General features: G+C 38.7%; 1 protein-coding gene across 1 annotated transcript in view; it reads left to right on the top strand.

Moving 5' to 3' along the window:
* The first annotated feature begins 15,850 nt into the window (after positions 1–15,850).
* The window catches only part of ASXL3 (ASXL transcriptional regulator 3), a 128,905-nt gene continuing 122,559 nt past the window's right edge, over positions 15,851–22,196 (top strand). Inside the window, exon 1 of the mRNA XM_082753611.1 lies at positions 15,851–16,110. Within this exon, the coding sequence (XP_082609737.1) occupies positions 16,057–16,110 (54 nt within the window). The 5' untranslated portion in view covers positions 15,851–16,056. The remainder of the gene's footprint in view (positions 16,111–22,196) is intronic.

The following is a 22,196-nucleotide window of genomic DNA, read 5'->3' as shown; positions in this document are numbered from 1 at the left end:
CCACTAAAGAGATGTTTGTTTTTTTTTTTTCTTCTGAATTTCAGAGATCTCTGTTATGGACCTAATGTATTTTTAGTTAACATTTCATGTAAGTTGAAAATGCATATTGTTTGATAACGTTTGTTCAGTTGAAGAAAGTGACATTCTTATTTTGCATCATTATCATCATGGATATTACTGAACAAAAAAATTATGTCTTTCTATTTGCAGTATATTTTCATGGTATGATATCTGGTGAGAGCCCAAGACTAAATAATATATATGTAACAGATTTTGAGAAAGCATTCTAAGGTTTTCATTACGTTGTAGAGAAATAGCAGCAGAATTTTCTTTGATTTATTTTGTCTGTTATGCTCATGAATGATTTTACGTGCTATCTAAATTGCCTAGGAGTATATGTAATAAAAAAGCGAAAGAGAAAGGAGAAAATGGATTCCCTAATCATATTGGTCTGTGCCAGCATGTAAACTACTACCTTTCTATCATTGCTTTTAATACTTGCTTAAATACATTCCTAAGTAACTGCAGATGTTTATTTTAAAGTAGAAAATGAAGCCATGTGGACTTGTCAAGAAATAGCTTATTACATTTAAAAGAGACATTTCATTTCTTTCCAGTAATTAAAAATGCAGTTAGTAGTTTGCACATACATTTAGATATAACACTGTTGTATTTTCTAATATCCCCATATATCAAACAGAATTCCTTTTCTGGATAAAAAGGCTCTATAGCAAGATCCTCCCAGGACCTTTGATTTTAAAAATACTGCAGCAGAAAGAGATTAAATAAAAGATGTTATAAATTGAGTAAAATAGAACTAACTGATACACTACTTGGAATTTTCAGAAAGTGCCAACATTGCTTAGACCTTGACAGTGGAAATATTTCCCAGAAGCTCTGTAGTGCTATACTTGGTATTTTAATTAAATTAAGTTCACTATTTTATCATTTGTTTTTTTACCTACTTTGTTGGAGTGTAAGTTATATCTCAGAGGGATTCAATCTACAGGGAGCACAGCAGAGTCTTGGGAAGAGGTGCTTGGCTGATGAAAGAATTATCTGAAATACAATAAGAAAGTAGATTCAGCTACTGTTATTTTTTGTCTCAAATAGAATGCAAATGGGGGAAGGGAATGTCATTCTAAATCAGAATCTACAAATGCACTGTTTGTATTTCCTCTAAATGGTATTTTAAAAATGTATTGTATCAAATTGAAACCTTTTCCTTTAATAAAGGCAATAGTTTCCTGTTGATGATGTAGACCTCTTTTGCTTCAACACCAAAATGGTATTTTCAGAAAATAAAAATATTCCATTTCAAATTTAACTTTTCATTTCTCTGAAGAGCTCTTCTGTAATGACTTCACAATCTGCAAAACCAAAACCTACACAGAATAATGTTCTGTTGGTTATGAGAGTATTCAGCAAAGAAACACAGTACCTATCACATCTTCATTTGGGGGCTCACAATTTATTAATAACATTTGCTCTGCAGTCCGTTTCTAAAATAGGCAAGTGTTCCCATAATAACACTGTCGTTGGTAATTTTTAGAATGGTTATATATATGGAAGTAATCTAAAACATTCACTGGTACAGGAAGTTTATATATTTATATATTCGATGCATGGAGCGCAGAGATATTTCTGTACTTTCTATGTTCTGTTACATTTAAATAATGACCATCCTTCCAGATCAGATATTTTCTTCTATGGCTTTCTTAAAGAAACAAAATCTGACCAGAGATAAAAATAAATATAAATAATTCCTACAACATAAATATTACGTTAAATATTTACAATAAAATTAGTCAAAATTCCCCATTCTGCCACTCCAGATTTGCTAACACTTCTGCTTACCAAATATCTAATTACAATCTGATTGTTTTATGTATATTTTCTCTGGGCTTAATTTTTGATCAACAGCCAGAGACTGATTATTCTCTTAATCGTGGGCATAATCAGGTAACTGTGGCAAGATATATTTTATCAATAGTCAAGGTTTTTAAATGCTCTCATATTATTGAAATATTTTTTGTTAATGAAATTATTCCCGTGTTCATTTATGATGAAAGAAAATGAGTACTACAGAAAAACAATTAAGCATGCCAATCTTTTCCTGATTTGCATTTTTCTATGGTGCCATTATGAAATAGTAATTTCATAATTAATACTTAATTTTCTCAAGGAATTATTTTAAATAAATTATCAATGGTCTCCTAAAGAAAAATGCAAATTTAAACAAAAGGGAGTCTGGTAGTTATTACTCTCAGTAAACCCAGTCATGATATTTCAATTATATTTTCAGTTATTTCAGAGAACATGACAAATATGTTAATTTCTAGATAAAATTTTTAAATGAACTATTTTCACAAAGTGAATAGCCATGTCACTTCTGATGGAACTGTTTTTATATGACAATGAATCACAATATGTGTGTAGGTTTATAAGATACGTTACATGTGTTGACACATGTGTTACATATGTTGAAAAGCATTAGTTGTGCTTTTTACCTGTTAATAGTGCTACACTAGCAAATTCTATGCATCATAGAATAATAGCCATGTACTATGGAAACATGAATTTCAACAAGATGCATAAAATCAGCACTCTCAGGTAATATAGGGGGGGTTGAAAAATCCTGACCTCATGAAGTCAATGGCAAAATTCCCAATGATTTTCTTCTTTTCAGTCAAATTCCCCATTCTTTATTTTGTGTTAATATCAGTTAAAAGTTTTTTGGTTTTTTTTTGGTGGTGGTGGTGGTAGTGGTGTTGTTTTTGTTTTTGTTGTTGTTTTTAAGATGAAAACACACGTAAAACACAGTCTTAAGGAGAATTATTAAAAATACTAAGGAGGAAATACATTCACTTATTTGTGTAGTTCTTTTAACTGATAAAATTAAACTGATAAAATTATAAATAAGGCCAGATGTTTGTATAAAATTGGATTAAGATGTTGAGTATTATTTTCAAGTATGTACAATGCTACCTACCACCCCCACTCATTTTCTAAAATAAAGTATTTCATATATATATCAATTGAATTATTTGGAAGCTTAAGCAGATTTAGATAACAATTCAGTAAAAATGAGCATTCATGGTCTCATGGATTAGGAATAAAGGGTAGAATTGCAGAATTCCTTCATTGCTAACAAAATGTCTGCTGTTAAATTATCATGGAGAATATCAACTCCAAACAACTGTGTTATATTTTTAATGTATTTGTCTGGATTGAATTGTCTGTCTTCAAATATATTCACTCTGTACAGTACACATGAATTACAATGTTGTCAAGATGTATTGGAGGAGGACAGATCAGAAATGTAAGGAATAGGCATATCCCAAATATGGTCATAATTATTCCATAAATTACTAGACGACATGTCAACAGCACTATGAATAGTATTGACTTTCATTCCTGAGTTACAAAAATGTAATACGTTATCTGAATTATTTATTTGGAAGAAGAATGTATCAGTTTCCAAATAAAATGTCAGGGAACTGTTTGAAGTATAAATATCATAGGTGCATGAAATGCAAACTGTTCAGAATCTCAAACTTTTTGCATTTTTAACCAACCAATTATAGAACACACTGAGACTGTTAAAATATGGAAAAAATATACCACGTGGATTATAGAAAGCTGGAAAGCTATTGAAATCGGGCCTTTAGGATAAAAGGTTGAAACCTATAAATTCCAGAAGGAATAATACTCCAAAAGCTGAAATCCATAAATGTAGAATATAGAACATTAGTGTCAGTGTTCAAAGAATACTGAGAACATGGATTTTAGAAGAATAACATGTTGAAAACAACAACAACAACAACAACAACAAAACAAACAGAAAAAAAAAAAAAAAGAAGAATGCCTTAAGAGTCACCATATCACATTTTATCTGTATTTTTATCCTCCCCTTTTTTGATCACAAAAAAATATTTAGTCTGGGAAGTGTCTTTTTATCTTTTCCCTCTCACTGATGGTGAAAAATAAATCCTTTGTATTGGAAAATGATATATATTTACTTGGGGACAAAATAAGCAGCATGAAGTGTTGTATATGTCTCACTGGAATCACAGAAAAGTAATGTAGACCTATTCATTACCTCTAGACTTGTGAGGTCTTAGTAATGGCAAGCTGAAGTACAGGGCTATATAAGTTAGGCAACCCGTGTTAGCTTCAAAGTTTCTAGTAGTGAAAGTAGGTCTAAATCTATGTCTGAATTTCTCTAGTTCATATTTTAGCCAATAATACCTTTCTGAAGGATAACTGTCTTTGGTTAAAACTGAAGACCAATGTCATCTAAATGTATGCCTTTTGACTATATTTAACAATGTCGGTTTTGTGGCTTTCAGTCACAAAATTGTAACAGTAGGGGAGGTCTGAGTTAAGGGGGCCTGTGAAATTGAACAGAATCATGATGATTTGTCTCACTGTTTTCAGATCCTTGAACTCCTCAGAAAATGGAATTATTCAAAAAGAAAAAGAAAAAGAAAAAAAAAGAAAAAGAAGACATGCAATTTATATTTCTCATATTTCTCATTTAAAAATCAAAACAATTCTAAGTAGAAAGGATATATTGCCATTAGGACAGTAATTTATTCTGATGTTTGCATCTGTGCTGAAAATCCCTTTGTATAGAATTGCCAAATTCAGTCAGTTTTGCCTTGTGATAATATTATTGTTTGTTCACATCTTTGTGATTTTCTAGTTGTGCAAAATATCCAGAAAGCTGTACTCATTCACCAGAGGACAATTTTTCCCCCTCAGTCAGTGTCACAGTGGACCATTCCCATTTCAACATTCAGTTTTCTCCAAATGTCTGTATGGGGAAAAAAAAAAAAAAAAAAAAAAAAAAAAGCATGAGGTAATAATTTTACACTGGGAAAATTGTATTTTTCAAATATCGTACAATTGCCATTTATTTTAATATATATACAAATATATATATAAATTATTTCATGTGATAGCCTGAGAGACCAAACCTAGATCAGGTTTCCACTTTATTTCATGATGTATACATACCAAGAGATTTTCAGTCCCTGTTCTGACAAGCTTTCAATTTGAATAAGCAAGGAAGACAAACGGAGGAAGAAATGAAATATTAATATCTGTAGTCTGGAGAACTGTGCTAGTGGAAAAAAAAAATATATATATATATATATATATATATAAGACTGCCAGGGGTTCAAAGAGGGCTCAGAGCCAGGATCTGAGCATTGGATTTCTGTGATGGTGCAGCATCTCAATATGAATGCTATCCTTCTGTGCCTAGTGGGATCTGACGTGATTTTTATTTATTTATTTATTTATTTATTAAACCAAAGCTGGTTTGCAATCCTGACTACAGCAACCACAGTTTTTCTTGTTTAGACCAGAATAACCATCCTCCATTTACTCTGGAACTTGAAACTCTTGTTCCAATCTCTTCCCCACAAAGGAAATGCCAAAAGAAAAAATGCTTTAATAACATATGGGTAACCACAAGAGTAAAGCTAGAGTAATTTTAAGTGAAACTTGATCTAATCAAAGAAAAGCTGTGTATTCTAGCTAGCTTACTGACTCTTTTCAAAATATAACTACAACATAAGTAAATAAAACAATGCCTTCCTATTTTTACAGAAGCAGAGATGGAGTACTAGGCATTTCTTAAAGGATTCAATTACAGGTAGACCATTTTCTTTCACTGTATTAATGTAGATATAAATCCTGAACACAACCTGGGGTACCATTGTACTCTGCTTATTATCCTTAAGGTAGTTTTAGGCACCCTGCAAGAACACTCAAGGAAGGTGCGCACAGAAGCTGTGTAGTAGCAAGCACACACGGAACTGACGGCAGAAAGGGCAGGCTCCCAGGGACTTCGAGCATTTCCAGACAGGGAAAATCTTAAACAGCTTTGGGGGTTGTGTCCTTGGATAAATGTATTTTTCTCCGTGAGTCTAATTCAGGCATCTTGGCCTTTTTTGGCCTGCAAGCATGAGAAATTTTTCTCGTGATCACCTCATGAATGCATAAAATGAATCCTCCATGCAAATGTTTACAGAACTTGTCTTAAAAAGAGTTATTTAATTAAAGGGACGGCATCGCATACTTGTTAGTAACCTTAGACTGCTCCTCATTTGGAAAACTTTAAATGAACAGTTTTTCTTTGAAATCACAAGGACACTTTTAATCACAGGCTGCACGCACCTGGGACTGGATGCAGCTGCAGTGTATATGCTTGGACTGCTCAGGGAGTGCTGGATCATCCGCACAAGAGCAGTAATCTCTATCAGGTGGTAGATTAAAAGCACATCTTTGTATTTTTGCTATAGCATATTCTATTGCACAATAGCTAATGTATACTGCTATGCTGCATGCCATGTAAATGATGTATAGGTTGTGAGCTGGTCCCTTGCTCAATGGCAAACTTCTGTCTAAGACTTTAGGCAGCATATGCACTGTTTTGTTTAAGGAAGTTTTACAGGGTGCCTTTTGCTGCTGATCTGTAACAGATTTATCTATCTGAAATATCCTTATGTATGGTTTGGTATAAATGACTTTTTTTTTTTTTTTTTCCTTAGTGCTTATTAACATGGAACATTGTCTAAGGCTCAGGAAAAAAAAATGCTTATAATGCCCTCCTTGTACCAGTTACCTTATTTTTGATAAATAGCCAGTTTAGATACTTTAAATCAAATCGAGAAAGGCATTTGCTCCTTTTTGTGTAAGAAGTAATTTCCCTTTACTTTTCCCATATGTACATAGATGGTTAGCCTTGATAAAGGCATGTTGTGCATGCAGCATATTATTTTTTGCAACCATTTTCAGTATTTGTGCATAACTTTTTTCTTTCCCATGTCATAAATTCTAGCAGAATGAATGCAGAAAACTATGTTAATATATAGATAATATATAGATAACTCTCTTAAATGCAAATTGAGTGAAACAAACTGGTCAGCTATAAAAGCAGTTGATCAGAAGTGATATTCTCCTGTTAATAATGTGTTTTAGATTCTTTCATTTCCCAAAATAACTTCCTGACAGGATTCCCCCCTCATAATTGTTGAATATAACCTAAAAACCATCTATATGTAGTGATCTAAAAAGCTCACGGTCCACAAACCTTTATTACAAATTGCACACTTATAATCTGCCTTGTAACCTTTACTTCCTGTCCCTGCCCTAACCTCAGGCTCTAAAAAGAGGAGTCATCTGCCATGCAAATCCTTAAATTTTCCAAATTAGCCTTTCACTAAATTGTCATAATTTAGTGGAGGTGTTTCCAATCCATAAACTTCACAATGGCCATATAAAACCCAATGCAGTTATGTAGGTAAGTTGCAGTTCTGACAGTGAACATCCATACATGGCTATTCTTCTAGAGGAACATATAAAATCATCCGAAGGTGTGTCCAATTCTTAAATGTTTATCTAAAAATAACTTTCTTAAGCCAGGATTAACTTTATAAATTTACATTTTTTAAAGGATGCTTTAAAAAATATATGGAGATTGAAAAAATCAAAAATAAATCTCTATTAATTATCCCCATATCTCACTACAAGATCTACAAGGCATGCTAAAAAAGTGCTACACTCTCTTTCCATTTTTTAATGGCTTATAAAGAAAAAGCAGATCCAAACATCACAGGCATGCATCTCCTCCACGTGCCCTTGGCAATCCAGCCAAATGTTTTCCAATGTCTGTACCAACTTGTGCCATGCTGGAAGCCTAGTTCTACTAATGGTTTAAGCATTTCCTGAACATGATTAGTCTCATGAACTTCATGAACACATTTTAAATTGAAGAATGTTTAGGTCTAGGAATAGTAAGGGTTTTATACTTCGGCTTGCTTTAAACTTTGAAATATCATTGGAAATATTGTTGGACATGCCAGCTGCACTGTGACATGTCCCATGTTAAATATTACAATATGTTTTAATTTGTTTTTGCAGCCTGTAATAAGCACTGTGAACTGTATATACAGAATATTAATGAAAGATTTAATTCTTACCTATAATGGGAAATTCTTACAGAAGGTAAAAGGTGATCTAAAATATTAATTTTCTTAAAGGTCTGAGTATAAGTGATCTGTCATGGGAGGGCTGGACTGTAGAAAATGGATGGCTCACTGTAATAGAATTTAGGATATCCTTGTGTGGGCAGAAGTTTATCCGAGAGATAGATCAGAGTGTAGATGAGGACAAAGGCAAAACCAAAACAAAAAAACAGCAACAGCAACAAAACAACCCAAAACAGAAGGAAGACTGAAGAAATCCAACACCAAATACTCTGACATTAAGATTTTTAACCTCATTGTTCTGACTAGCCTGTTTTTAATTAAGGCTCCTGGTTTCTCGTGTGATATAATTTTGTAACATATTATTTGTAACAGTTTTTAAAGTCCAATATACATAAGACAAATGTGTGTAATTTTATCTTAAATGTACATGTTGTTATTGTTGGGATGCCTACAGCCCACAGTTTGATGTGGTAGCTGCACTGCAAACATACTGCCAAAGATCAGTCCCTGCCCCAAGTAACAACACATAGATTTACTGTTAATAAAAAGTTGTCATTTTAAGGATTATTTTATTCAGCTTTCACTTGGCTTTTAAATTTTTTAGACTTAAATAGCTAATAGAAGTGATTATGTAAAAGAGCACTAATTTTGCAAGTATTTGCCTGAGTAGGGGATCTTGCAATCAATGTAGAATAATCTGCTAAATTCAAAAGAAAAAATGTTCACTGTTCCTGCACTCAGTACAGCTAAAATAGCAAAATATTATATATTCTCTGCATACTCTATATAATTGCTTTCTACAACTACCTGAAAGGAAGGTGTGGGGAGCTGGGGGTCAGCCTCTTCTCACAGGTGACTAGTAACAGGACTAGAAGGAATAGCCTCAAGTTGCACCAGGAGAGGTTTAGGTTGAAAATTTGGAGACATTTCTTCTCAGAAAGATTAGTCAGACATTGGAACAGATTGCTCAGGGAAGTGGTGGAACCACCATCCTTGGGGATGTTTAAGGAAAGGTTGGACATTATGCTTGGGGACATGGGTGATATGGGTGGTGGGGGGATGAATGGACTAAATGATCTTGGAGGTCTTTTTCAACCTTAATGATTCTATGATAACACACCCAAATCAGAACTGCATATGGTCCTGTATCAAAGTACATGTATCATATATTATGTGGTAGAGTCAAAGTGTTTCCATAAAGGAGCAACAAGGGAAGAAAACCACCCCACCATATATTCAGCAAGAATCTGGACTAAACACAGAGATGTCCCCAGACTTTTATTTATTTATTTATTTATTTTTTCACACTGGTGCATTTGACAAATGCACTCTGCTGTTTATCACCAAAACTGCATTACCATATTTTTCTCCTTTTTGAGTAATTAGTGTCATTAATAAACTAACATTTTATATTTGTGCTATTCATTGTTATCTGAAAATTTCTGATGCGTGCAGATACTCATTTGCAACTAGCAGAAGACTGACCAGACTATCTGGTGTCATTTGCTTTGTTATGTAGAGAAGGTAAAAACCATTTACAAGGAAACAATTCAAAGTATTTCTATGTTGCCCTTGGCAAGCAGGTGCAAGCAGGTATGTACTTATCCAAAAGATAGCTTATAGATGTAGTCTTTTTCTCCCAGCCATCTTGAGACGACGTAAACTGACTCCCCTTTTCATAGGTTGCCAGGGTTTTGCACTTACAAAGACAAATCAGACTTGCAGATCCATAGTACAACAATGAAAACTTTACTACTTTTCTTTCTGTTGGACTCCTTGTTTTGTCTCTGATTGTGCTATTATGTTGGGTTTAGGATCTTCAACCTAGCAACGTTTAACTCAGTATGTGTAGCTCTCCAGGCATTAGTTTAGGAAGCAATTTCTGTGATTACACAGTATGTTACTTCTAAATTTGTAATTAGTTCTTTGAGAAGGTATCCCAAGCTTTTCCTTCCAGGTTAGCTATGAAGACTTCCAAATTTTTACTGAATGTTCTAGTTCTTCATTGGCTTTAAGGTAACTCAATGTCAGTCTTTTATATATTCCTTCTTGGAAAAATTCCACATTGTAAGAAGCTAAATGGTACTAATTCTTACAGCTTTTGTTCTTGGCTGAAAACAGAAAAGAAAGTGATTATAGCAGCAGATGTCACACAATATAAATGCTGTGTTTGGTCACTTTACGATGTTGTCTATCACAGACAGATTGCTAGATAGCCAGAGTAACTGCCCAAATGGACTCTGATGTTATTTGTTCAAGGAGAAAAAAAAAAGTAAAGAGTAGGTTGTAATGGTATGGTAGTGCATGAGTCACTTGCTTTCATTTTGGTGAGTAATTTTAAGGACACTGCAGTCCTTCGTATCATTCTGGCCATTAATATTTGTCCTGTCATTTTTGATTTGTTCTGACAATCCCCTGAGACTTGTCATTAGCATGATATATAAGTTTTGCTTGTAATTTTTCTGGTACACCTTTATAATTCCTTAAAATTCCAAATAACTTGATGTGACATTTTATTACCTATCTGTCCTGTGCATGAAGTTCATTCCGTAGGCTAAAACATGGTATTAGAATAGCATCCATGCATTCAGGATTCCTGGATCACCTCCTAGACAGGAAGATATGTAATTTCTGTTAAATCATACACTTCAAGATAACAGCTTTAAATTCTTCTCCTGTAATTGCAGCAGTCATATTTATAATCCATGCAACAATTTCTATATAATCAACTAGATAAGCATCTGAAAAAGAGCAGATGAGATAAACTATCATCTGCTGTGTTTTTGATTTGGCTATATAAAAATGAAAGCAATCTTGCTAGCCATCTGCAGACGGTTCCTGCTCCTCTGAGTCTTTCTGTCATTAGCAGAACTGCCAGGGAGGTGTGATCTGTACGCACTTTGAGTGTGATGCCTCAGAGGCAAGTTCTCTTCCTTTCTGTAGTGGATGCACAAATAAATGTTTTCTTTCTATCACTGTTATGATACCTTGTAAATTGTTCCTGGTTCACATACAACGGACTTCTCATAGAAGTTGTTTCCATGCATCTGGGTAAAAGCGATCTCATATTCACAGTGTGAAAAAGTGTTGGCCAGTGTGTCCCAGGGATGTGCTGCTTGGAAGGCAGTTCAATTTGAAGGTGACAGCTTGATGGGCTGTCCACACTGGGGTACCACCAGGCACCTGCTGGGATGGTAAAGCCAACCTCCAGTTAGCAACAGTTGGGTTTATTAGATCAGCTCCAATGCCACAGAAACGAACCTAAGCCTTTATCTGAACTCTTGGGGGCTATGAGATAAAAGAGATTGCCCTCCCCTTATAGCAGTTGGCTGTTTCTGGCCTGAGACAAAAGTAATGACAATTGTGGTGAACACTGAAGTGAGCAGTCTAACTACTGGCTGAATACAGTCAAAGCTTTCACTGGCAGAAAATTAGCTCTGACAAAATTTGTCCCAGTTAAATTGTAGGTTTTACAATTTACTGTTCTTAGTAGGAGGAGTTCTCCAACCAACAATGGTTCTACAACCGTTGTGTCGTTAGTAATAGACAATGTATATCTTGATTTTAGACCTGAAAAATATGGTTGTAATTCTTTTTTTTTTTTTTCTTTTTTTTCTTTCTGTTTTTCCCCAGAGAAAGGTGAGCCCTCCTATGTGTTCTGTGACCTCTTTCAGTCCCAATGGAGAGATGGTGTGCCCAAGAAAAGACTACTCTGTGCACCCAATTTAGTATTTAGCAAAATTCAACTTCAGCCCTCCTGTATTGACATGTTGAAGTACAGCCTGTAGGGTTTGTTTTTTTTTCTTCTTTCTTTCATGAGCTTCAGGAGTCTTTCCAAATACAGCAACATTATCCAGATAATACTAGATTCCAAGCTTGTTATTAAGAATTACGAACATATTTGAAAAGCTCTGGATGTTGATTCAATTCTGTACGGCATATGAATAAAAGAGAAAAGTGCATTAAGTAAATGCTGTGAAACTCATGCATTCTGAATGCTTGGTAATATGCATGCTTTAAATCAAGAGTAGAAAACATACTCTGTAAATACTGTGTCAGTATCTGTAAATAGATAACTGTCAATCACAATGACTCTTTTTTTGGCTTCCTTGAGTCCACACAAAACTAAATACTCCGGTTTGCTTTTTGTTACCACTGTGCTGAAATTAATTCAGAAAATGCAGTGTCTTCATTAGTATCATTCCAGGCTATTTTTTTAATTATGTTGTGACTCAGCATCTCTCATTCAATTGTAGAGAATATAATTTCCATTGTAATAGTGGCACATTAGATTGAATTTTCATGCTGTGAATAAACCCTTCTGCACATCTGGTATTTCCATGTAATAGTTGATACTATTTCTTTTGTAACAGCTGAAACTGGAATTTGTATTGCAGCAATGTTTGATTGTACTGAAGCACTGTACCCAATATGTATTTGCGTATTTACTGCAGTTTACAGATTTCTGCTTGGCAAGAATATTACTGTACACAATAAAGAATTCAGCGATATGTATCAAAAGTCATTTTTCTATGCAGGGAACAAGAAGAACAATGTTGTTCTTCAGGTAGCTTCACTAGATATGTCAAGTGTCGAGCTTCTATAGCATTACAGGGAAATGCATTCACTGAGCACTGAAACTCAGAAGCTGGTGTCCAACATTATTGTAGTAGTCTGTGGACATTATTCTGAGAGAAGAAAAGGTAACTGGACACAAATGCATCCATAATAAATAACTGCTTCTATCCACACACTCAACACAGTAACATCTAGCACTATAACTTCACATAAATATTGCTTAGCTATAATTTCATGATGGATTTTAATATAACGTCTTTCTGCAGTATTTGCATAGAGTTGCATTTGTGTGTGCATCTCACACACACGCACATACATGGACACACTTCCCCGAGATCATGGCTCTGAGATGTGTGTTACACATGCTGAGCTTTTAGCTGTAGCTCCAGCAGTTGCAGTTTGAATGTAGTTCACCACTTCTCATTCTCAATTTTGCTATTGTCAATTCAGTTAGAGTAGCAATGGTTACAATCTACTGTAGTGTCAGGTCCAATTCATGCAGTAAATGCTGTCTATAATCAATAGGAAATGCTTTCTTCCATAAGCTAAATTTGACCCTTTTCCCCTGTGCTTCAAGACTTACATGTGATTTTCAACTCCCTTAAAGCAGCCGTGTACCATGCTGTTGATTCCCTTGGTTTCTAGGTACGCTGGCAGTGTTTACAGGATTCAGCTACATTTATTGCAGACATTGCAGCAGCATGAATTCATTTTATTTTTTATCATGAGAGAAAGCATGCAGAATGCACACCAGCTCTCTGCTCTGATACAGTAAACAGCATAAATGGCTTTCTTTCTCCAGCAAGGTCAGGGACACATAGTATATGATTTTCAATTATTTGTATTTGAACAACAGAAGGAACTTAAGAGCACCCAAACTTTGTAGGAATTAAGCAGATGAATTCAATTGCAGTACAAAAACCGGTCCAATTTCTTCAGTAGCTGAATGTAAAGTATAAAGGATGTAATACTGTAAAGACTATTCCACATGTCTGCAGAAATACCAGATGAAAGTGTGATCCTGACTGCAACAGGAAATAGTACAAACCAATCAAACCACCACCACTAAACACACAAACACATAAATTAAAAAAAAAAATAAAAAATAGAGGATCCCTGAATTTCTCTTTACCTAAGGAGTGTCCTCCTCTGTCCAACACCAATGTGTCAGGACCAAAGCTCTCCAGCTCAACAGAGTAATGGAAATTCAGTTCATGTTAGGGATGTGACGCAACTTGAAAAGCAACCAGGTTGTCATCTAATTGTGAACGGACAGAAATCTAATGCAAACATTTATTTTAGTCTGAAAACAGCCTCTTACGATGAGAAAGACTGATAAACTTCCTTATGCATTTTTTAGTTTTAATGCAGTTTCAATGCTGAAAACAATCAGGGCATTTCAAAGGCAGCTGTAAGGAAGTTGTTAATAACTAAAGATTTAGTCTTTAGAATGGGGGTGAGATGTGAATGATTCCTTTTTGTCATCATAAAGGAGTAGGAAGTTACTGAAGGGAAGGAAATATAAAAGGAAGAAGAAAAGTAGGACAGAGACATAAAAGGTAGAAAGCAAAGTCAATGAAACAAAGCGTAGACAATGAAGTTATCCTAATAGCGAGCATTTCCTTTCTAGCTGTTTCTAAGGTGACATGAAATATTCAGTAAATATCAAAGTTAAGGAATATGTAGCTGTTTCTACAACTGGATGATTTTAATAGCTGTTACACATTACCTAGCTCCGTTGAACCTGAAAATTCCCAGTTCCAACACCATTTTTCCCAAGAACACTTCTGAGGCAATATCAAATACCCTGGTCAATTGTGGAGTCAACACAGTGTGGCGTCAACCCAAAATTCAGAAGAAAGTGCTTTAATAGAGTTTGTTTTGTTAATGGTTTTGAGTGTGAAAATGAAATATGAAATCTGGAGAGGCGTCACAGTGAGGAATTACGTTCCACGTACCATTTCCAATATAAAGATGAGGGGGATGAGGGGGATGAGGGGGATGTGTCAACAGCTGGAACCCTGCACACCACCTGAGTGTTCCTGGAGGGAGTGCCATCAGGGAGTCGCTTTGGCTTCCCCTAGGGCTGTCCCCTGTCCTTTTCTAAATAAAACAGCCTTAAAAAGACGTTTAGACGTAGAGCTTAGGGATATGGTTTAGTGGGGACTGTTAGTGTTAGGTCAGAGCTTGGACTCGATGATCTTGAGGTCTCTTCCAACCTAGAAATTCTGTGATTCTGTGAACATTGTGCTAGTTGGGACTGATATTTTTAATTATTATTATTATTTTTTTTATTTCTCCAGTAAGCTGTGCGAGTTTTAACGTTACGGAAACCAAGAGGGCACACGGCTGGGGAGGGACGAAGGAGGCACTGGACAAAGCCCGAATCATTCTCAACTCGTTTCAGCCTGAAAAATAAATAAATAAATAAATAAATAATCGGTAGTATTCCAAAAATACTTCACTATTCGGGGGAGGGGAGGAGAGATCGTGGAGAAAGCCCCCCCCCCCCCGCCACATCCTGTGGCTCAGGAAGGGGCACTGATTGAATCCGCAGCCTCCCCCCTCGGCGGGCACCTCCGCCCCACGCCGCCCGGCGGAGGGCACACACACACACGCGTCCCCCGGCCGCCCCATGGACCGAGCCCCGCGGCCGCCTTTGTCCGCAGGGGGACGCGGCGCCTCCGCCCCGCTTCCCACGGGACACCTCCAGCCGCGGGCAGGCAGGTAGGAGCCAGCGGGAGGGGTCCCCGTGCCGGGGAGGGGGCTGCCTGCGGGACGGGGGGCACCGCGGGCGGGCGGTAGGACCCGGGGGCGCCGCCCCGACCCCTGCTGTCCCCAGGGAGCCGCCCCGCCCCGCCCCGCCCGCCGCGGGGCACCACGGGAGTTGTAGTCCTCGGCATGGGCTCTCGCGAGGCTTGGCGGCGGGCGCGCTGCTCGGGAGCGGGAGGGGAGGGGGGGGTGGTGTGTATGGAGGGGAGGGGGGGTGAGGAGGGGAGGAGGGGGGGGATGTTTGGTGCGGGCGCCGTTGCCCGCCGTGACGTCACAGCGCATTGTTGTGAGCGTGGCGGGGCGCCCCGCGGGCTGTCAGCTGAGCGCCGCCACGGGGAGCCCGGCGGGGCCGAGCGGGGCCGAGCGCGCCCGAGCGGAGCCGAACGGAGCCGAACCCGCCCGGCTCCCCCCCCCCCACCCTCCCCTCCTTCCCCTCCTCTCCTCAACCTCCCCCCCCTCCCTCCCTCCCTCCCTCCTCCGCCCCCGCCTCCTCCGCCCCCGCCCCTCCCGCCCCGGGGGCTCCGGCGCTCGGTGTCACCGTATCATTGTCCGTGCGGAACCCCTGCGGGCCCCCCCGGCACACGCACACTCACACACACACACACACACACACACTCACACTCACACACACACACACACCCCTCCCCGGCCCGCCCTCCCCCTCCCTCCCCTCCCCTCAGAACCACCTCAATGAGATGCAAACATGAAAGACAAGAGGAAGAAGAAGGACCGCACCTGGGCCGAGGCTGCCCGCCTGGTAGGTGCCGCGGCAGCGTTGTGTGTGTGAGCGTGAACGTGAGCGTGTGAGTGTGTGAGTGTGAGTGAGTGAGTGTGAGCCTGCGTGTGCCCGTGCGCGCGTCCCGCCCCGCGCGCTGCCCGCCGCTTTGTTGCCGGCCGTTGGGGCCGTTGGGGAGAGGGAGCGCGAGAGGGCGCGAGTGTGTAAAGGGGGGAGGGAGGAGGAGTGTGTGAGTGTGTGTGTGTGAGTGTGTGTGTGTGTGTGTGAGGGGAGTGTGCCAAGGAGGGCCGGGGAGCGAGTCCGTGAGTGTGAGGGAGCGTGCAAGGGCGGGACGGGGAGCGCGCGCGTGTGTGAGGGAGTGTCTGTGAGTGTGAGGTCGGGTGTGTGAGGTGTGTATATGTGGGTGTGTAAGGGCATGTGGGTGTGTGTGAGGGCATGGAGTTAGGTGTGAGGGCACGTGTGGGTGTGTGAGGGCGTGGGGTTACGTGTGAGGGCACATCTGGGTGTGTGAGGGCACGTGTGAGGGCGTGGGGTTACGTGTGAGGCCGGGCAGCCCCGCACGAAGCGTGAGGTGGAGGCGCTGCACGTGTGGGGCCGTGGTGTCGAGGGGCTGCCACCGCCCGCGACGCCCATGCCGCGGACACGCGTGAGGCGCGGGCAGCCCGCTGGCCTCCTCCCGTCCCCGGCCCGAGAGGAGAAAGAGCTGCGGCCCGTCTCCGGTGCGTGTGTGTGAGGAAATGCCTGCTCTTTTCTCCTCTTGCCGCGCGCACGCGTGTGTGTGGGTAAATATCCAGGGATTGTTTCTGTCTCGGTGAGTTCACGCATCAGATATCCCAAGAAAACCCCTCCGTTAAAGCGCAGAGAAAAGTGAAATATCCGGGAATTGCCTTTTCGTCCTGTTAGCGCGGACAGGAGGACTGGGGTGAGGGGCAAGGACGTTAGAGAGAACTCTTACTGGGATTTCTCTTCACCCTCTCTACTTTCCCGGCTGAGCAGGGAAATATTCAGGGCAATCAGACCCGCTTCTCTGAAGGCTCTGTGGCTCTGGAGACCTAGTCTATTCCCACTTCATTAGGAAACAGTCTCCTTTTCCCTACTGTATCTGTTTTCATGATTCCGTATTATTGTTTGCTCAGTGTAATAGCCCACATTGTTTATGTTGTTTTTCGGTTTCAGAGTGTGTGTGAGTTCGCTCCGTTCTAGGAATTTTACAACAAATAGTCTATGCACAGTACAGCATGTGTGGTTGTGCACGTTTCTGTGTGTGTCTCCTGCAAACTTGCGTCTGGCTCAGCTTCAACTGGGTGCACGGAAAGATCAGAAAGCTAGGGATTTATGCTACTGGCTATATTGCTTTTTTGCTTTTTGTATCCACATGAACTTTATATGTTATCTGTCTCGGATACGGACTTAATTGCTTAAGTAAAGTGTCTGTGATAATGGTGCATCTGTTCCTGGTAATGTGTTTTGATATCTTATTACTGTTGTACTTCACAACTAGACATTTCTTGTAAAAATGTTTCTCACCTTGCTGTATGTGAATTCCTACGTAGAAGTTCAGCCTTGCTCTCTCATGTAAATAATTATGAGGTATTAGACAGGCACTACCTATAGATGTCTCTGTAAGCTGTACCTAGGTATTCTCATACGCTTGGGCAGTGCTAGATTCTGATACGGTTCGTTGTACGTCCTACAGAATTTTCTAATAACTCAGCTTTAGTGAAGATGTTCTGATACAGCGTCACCACTGTCTTCTCCCATTTCTCGTAATTGTAACAAAAGTTTATCTGCAGTAAAACACTCATCTTTGACAAAATAACGGTGGCAGGGCGTGTTACTACAGTGCTTGTTTCTTAAAGCTTTAAACTATCAGAATGTATTCAAAAGTCTATAAAATCCATCAACTGCTTTCCTAGCTTCCCTCTTCCAAGTGACTGCAGCAGATGCCACTGTAAGCTGTCTTTTGTTTGACGAATGTACATAAAAGAATTTTAATGTGTATTTATTAAAATTACTATTCCCATGTGGTCCAATATGTGGAAAGTTTAAGAGCCCCTGGAGAACAAAGGCTGAGCCAGTGCCGAGGAGAAAGGCGAAGTCTCTCATTTTCGTGATGTCATACCACCTAGTGCTCCCCGCAGAAGGGTCATGATTTGCAAAAATCCAGTAAAAATGATACATCGCTGTATATAAGTGGTGGAGATGCACAAGGTCCACAGTGTGGTTTTGTCTAGTCTCCCTGGGGTCTGCTGTGTTACAGAGAACTTGTCCCAAGTCTGTTATGTGAATGACGCATAGTACGGTGCAGAGCAGCCAGTCTTGTACAGAGCTTTATTAACATAGTGGCATATGTTTGCAAATCACAGTGAAAGATCGAAGCCGAAATTGCCACTCCTTACAGTGTTTTATGTTAGGACCCTGATGGTTCATTATGACTTCGTTTTCTTGGGATGCATCAATAATGTATTACTGCAAGGTTTGATTAAATCAATTTCTTTCCAACGACAAGTAAACAATGAAGTGATTGATACGCACTCATGAAAAACGACTCATGAGTTACCTAGATCAATATGCTGTAAAATTGTATAGTACCGAATTATTTTTAGAAACAAGAGGTTGAATTAATTCACACAGCAAACGTATGGAAATTTTTGTGTTAAATTTTCCACAAAAGCCCTTACGTTACATCAGTATTGGGCTTTCAAAGTGAACTGCTCAAAAGGTATAAAAGAAGATAGGTAATGTTGCTTTTTCACTCTGTTGTGCATGTGCATCTGTTACAATGTGGACTTTGAATGATGTACTTGTATGCTAGTTTTCCGAGTAGTTCTAGCCTGCTCACTAGACCTGCTTATTTTTTAATTTTCTTTGTTTGCTGTGAGGTGCTGTACTTTATTTTCTGTAGACCTCTCAAAGTCTGTGCTAAGATACATTTTTCTCCTATGTTTCAGTCACATATGTAGCTATTATTAGCAACACCCAGTAGCTTCCCAAACACAAATGTTTCTATACCTACAACATGCCTATGAAGTTAAGTATTTTGACCTCTGCTTTACCCATGCAGAGTTGAGGCACGGAAAGATTAAGTACCTTACTCAAAGCTGTACAGGAAATCTGTGGGAGAGGCAGTTATAGTACCAACAGTGTCTCGGTAGTAGTCCTGTTTCTTAGTCATAAAATCATCTTCCTTCTGTGGCTACACTTTTGCCTCATTCACTCTCTTACTATTTCTCTCACAGTAATTATGAAAGAAATGGATATGGTCATGTCTCTATTCAATCTATATTGAAACTCATAATGCACCATGTAATAGTTGTCATGGATAAAAAGGAGTACAAAAACTGGACTCAAGCCTGAAATCATTACACAGCTCTCCATTTCCCACGTTCACAATGAAAGAAAGAGAAGTGCTTTAGAAAAATATATTACATGACAGTCTTAAAATACGTTGTAATGTGTAAGCCTAAGTGGTGCGGCTCCACACTGACAGGCAGTGTTGCATTTCCATTTCTTGTATTTGATTAAAAAGGTCTTTGAAAACTCAAGTTCCTGCAATGCAGTGTTTTTTCAAGATACTCCCTCAATTTTTAGAACCGAAGCAGGAAAGGACTCCCATTATACTCAGCTCTTGCTGTACATACCATGTTTGTGACATAGGCGGTAAAACAGGAGCTGTTGGAATGTCCTGTACTGGGACTTGCGTTTCGTGGAAGAAGTCTCCTGCAGAGAGTTGAATCTTTCTGTGTGCGGCACGCTGCTTTTTTTCCTCGCGCAAGTCTGCTTATCTCAGGGCAAGGCATAACCCAGCTTACAAGCATTCCTGAGAAATGAACGCATGTGCAGGATCAGTGGAATGGTGGCATACCTCTAACAGTTCATGTTACAGAACCCATTTTGTACAACACACATTTTTATGGACAAAATTGCAACCTGTCTTTGCAACCTGCCAAAGGGCAAACCTTTCTAGACCTGGTATGTCAGCTCTCAGGTACTTTCAGAAGACTACAGCAATGTTTGTGCACAACCTGGACTTTATCTCCATGCCAGTTTTTTGCTTTTTGTGTCAGATAGAGTAAGATACAACACTTAACAAGAACAAAAGAAAATTTTTAAAGGAAGGAGGAAGTTTCTCCTCTGTCTTCTTGTTGATCCCAATGTGATGAAGCTGTTGTTTTCTGGTCATATGTGGCTCTTGCAAAAACTGAACAGAAAGGCTAAGCACTTGAGAAGTTCAATTTATAACGATCCCATTCACTTGAAAAAAAAACTTGTATATGGTGAGTTTCAGCTGTTCTTAGGCTCACTAGGACTCTCAAGTGATTCTCAAAGTCCTGAAATATTGAATTCTGCCTCAATTTCATGCCATAAGATACTGTGTAAGAAATATCAAAATGAAAATTACTGAGAAGAAAATATGTCCAAGTATACTGTGCCACATAGAAACTGCTAGCAGTCTTAAACAGGCAGCGATTCAACTTGTATCATTGATTTTGACTGCCAGGCAAAACCCTTTGGTTTTTGTGATCTAGAGGGCAGAAAAAGCCTGAACAAAATGAGTTCGGGCTGCTCACCTCATGAATGCAGTGCTCAGCATATGCATGAAGCACAGAATGTCTGTGAAAGGTGATAGTAACATTTTATGATAACATTTTAAAAGTTTTTTTTTGTTTGTTTTTGTTTTTAATGGATAGCTCGTCTTTATTATTGCCCTCTTCTCTTTCCTGTAAGTGGTGTTTCGAAACACACTTGAGTTAAGTTACTACCCCTAGTTGACAATAAAGCAGAAGAAAATGAGAAGAGTAGCAAGGATGAGAAAAGCAACATTTGTTGTGTTACTCATGTGTTGGCTGCCCCATCTCCTCTCCAGTATTTTTGCTCTCTTTCAAAACTAAATTTAGAGAAGAGAAAGGTTTTCTTATGTTACTGATGGCTGTGTGTGTTTTATGGTGCCATAGAGCACTCATGATTCTGATGTGTGAATGTTGGGTGACTAATATTCATTCCTTAATTCTTGTATTTCTTGCGCTAGTCTCCTGACAGGATCCAGCTCTTAATTACAAGTTGTTCTGTTGCTCCTGTAAACTTTAAGAAAATTATGCTAATTAATTAAGGAAACAGATGTTGAAGGAAAAAAAAAGGAAAACATGAAAAAGCAACAAAAGCCCACCGGAATTGTTAGCTTGCATGTTACCGTTTATTGGGGCTGGCTGTCCAAAAGCTGGTTGTTGCTTCATCTGCTCTGCTAAGATAGTGTAGTTGAAATAGATACAGTGGTATGGAACTATTTTTGCATTACATCTTCATATTTGAAGACCACAAATGAAACAAACAAACAAAAAAAAATAGAAGAGTAACTTCTGTGCAGTTAGACTATTGATGATAATAATGCCTTTGGCTTTTATCGGAAGTCTTCACTCTTGTTACTATAAATAAATTTTAAAGCATTGCGAAAGGAGCTTCATGTATCTCTGAAAATAGGCGATTTGACATGACTTTGTTTTTCAGTATTAAGGATTTCTTTGTTGTTGGGTTAGCACAGACCTACTATTATTTCCACATTTGTTCTCAGTTAATTCTTTTTCAGACATGCAGAAACATTGTGGCTTGGGAAGTTTTGATGGCCTTTCCCTTTGATCCACAATCAATGCTGCTTTGAAGAACTATGTATTATTTTGGTTTGCTCTAGGGTTTCCTCCAATTTGTTTTATTCAAAATAATTTTTGCACTTGTTAGACAAGGTTGAACCTGCATTTCTTTTTTTACCTTCTGTGGTTGCGTTTTTCATTTGGTTAGTATAAAATACTACAGGAATTAGTACGTTTTATTTTATTTTATTTTTACTTAAAAAGTTGGTCAAAAAACCATAAATTTCCTGTTTCAGCTCATCCTTTGCATTCTTCTAGGGCAGATTGAGAGGAACAGAGATTCTAACTCTTGAGATGGCCCTTTCATCCTTGGCATCACAGACCTTTTGGGAAGCAGTAACCCAAACTGAGAATGGAACTTGTTCCGAGAAAAAGTTACAATATGTCTACAAATCAGGGTAAAATAGGAGAAAACTCTTACAGGAATCTAAATATGAGCATTGTTCAACAATGAGATTGTGT

This window comes from Aythya marila (assembly GCF_965140915.1).
Source record: "Aythya marila genome assembly, chromosome: 2".
NCBI classification, from domain to species: Eukaryota; Metazoa; Chordata; class Aves; order Anseriformes; family Anatidae; genus Aythya; species Aythya marila.
Note: the sequence above shows the minus strand (reverse complement) of the source record. Positions and strands in the feature narration are given on the sequence as shown.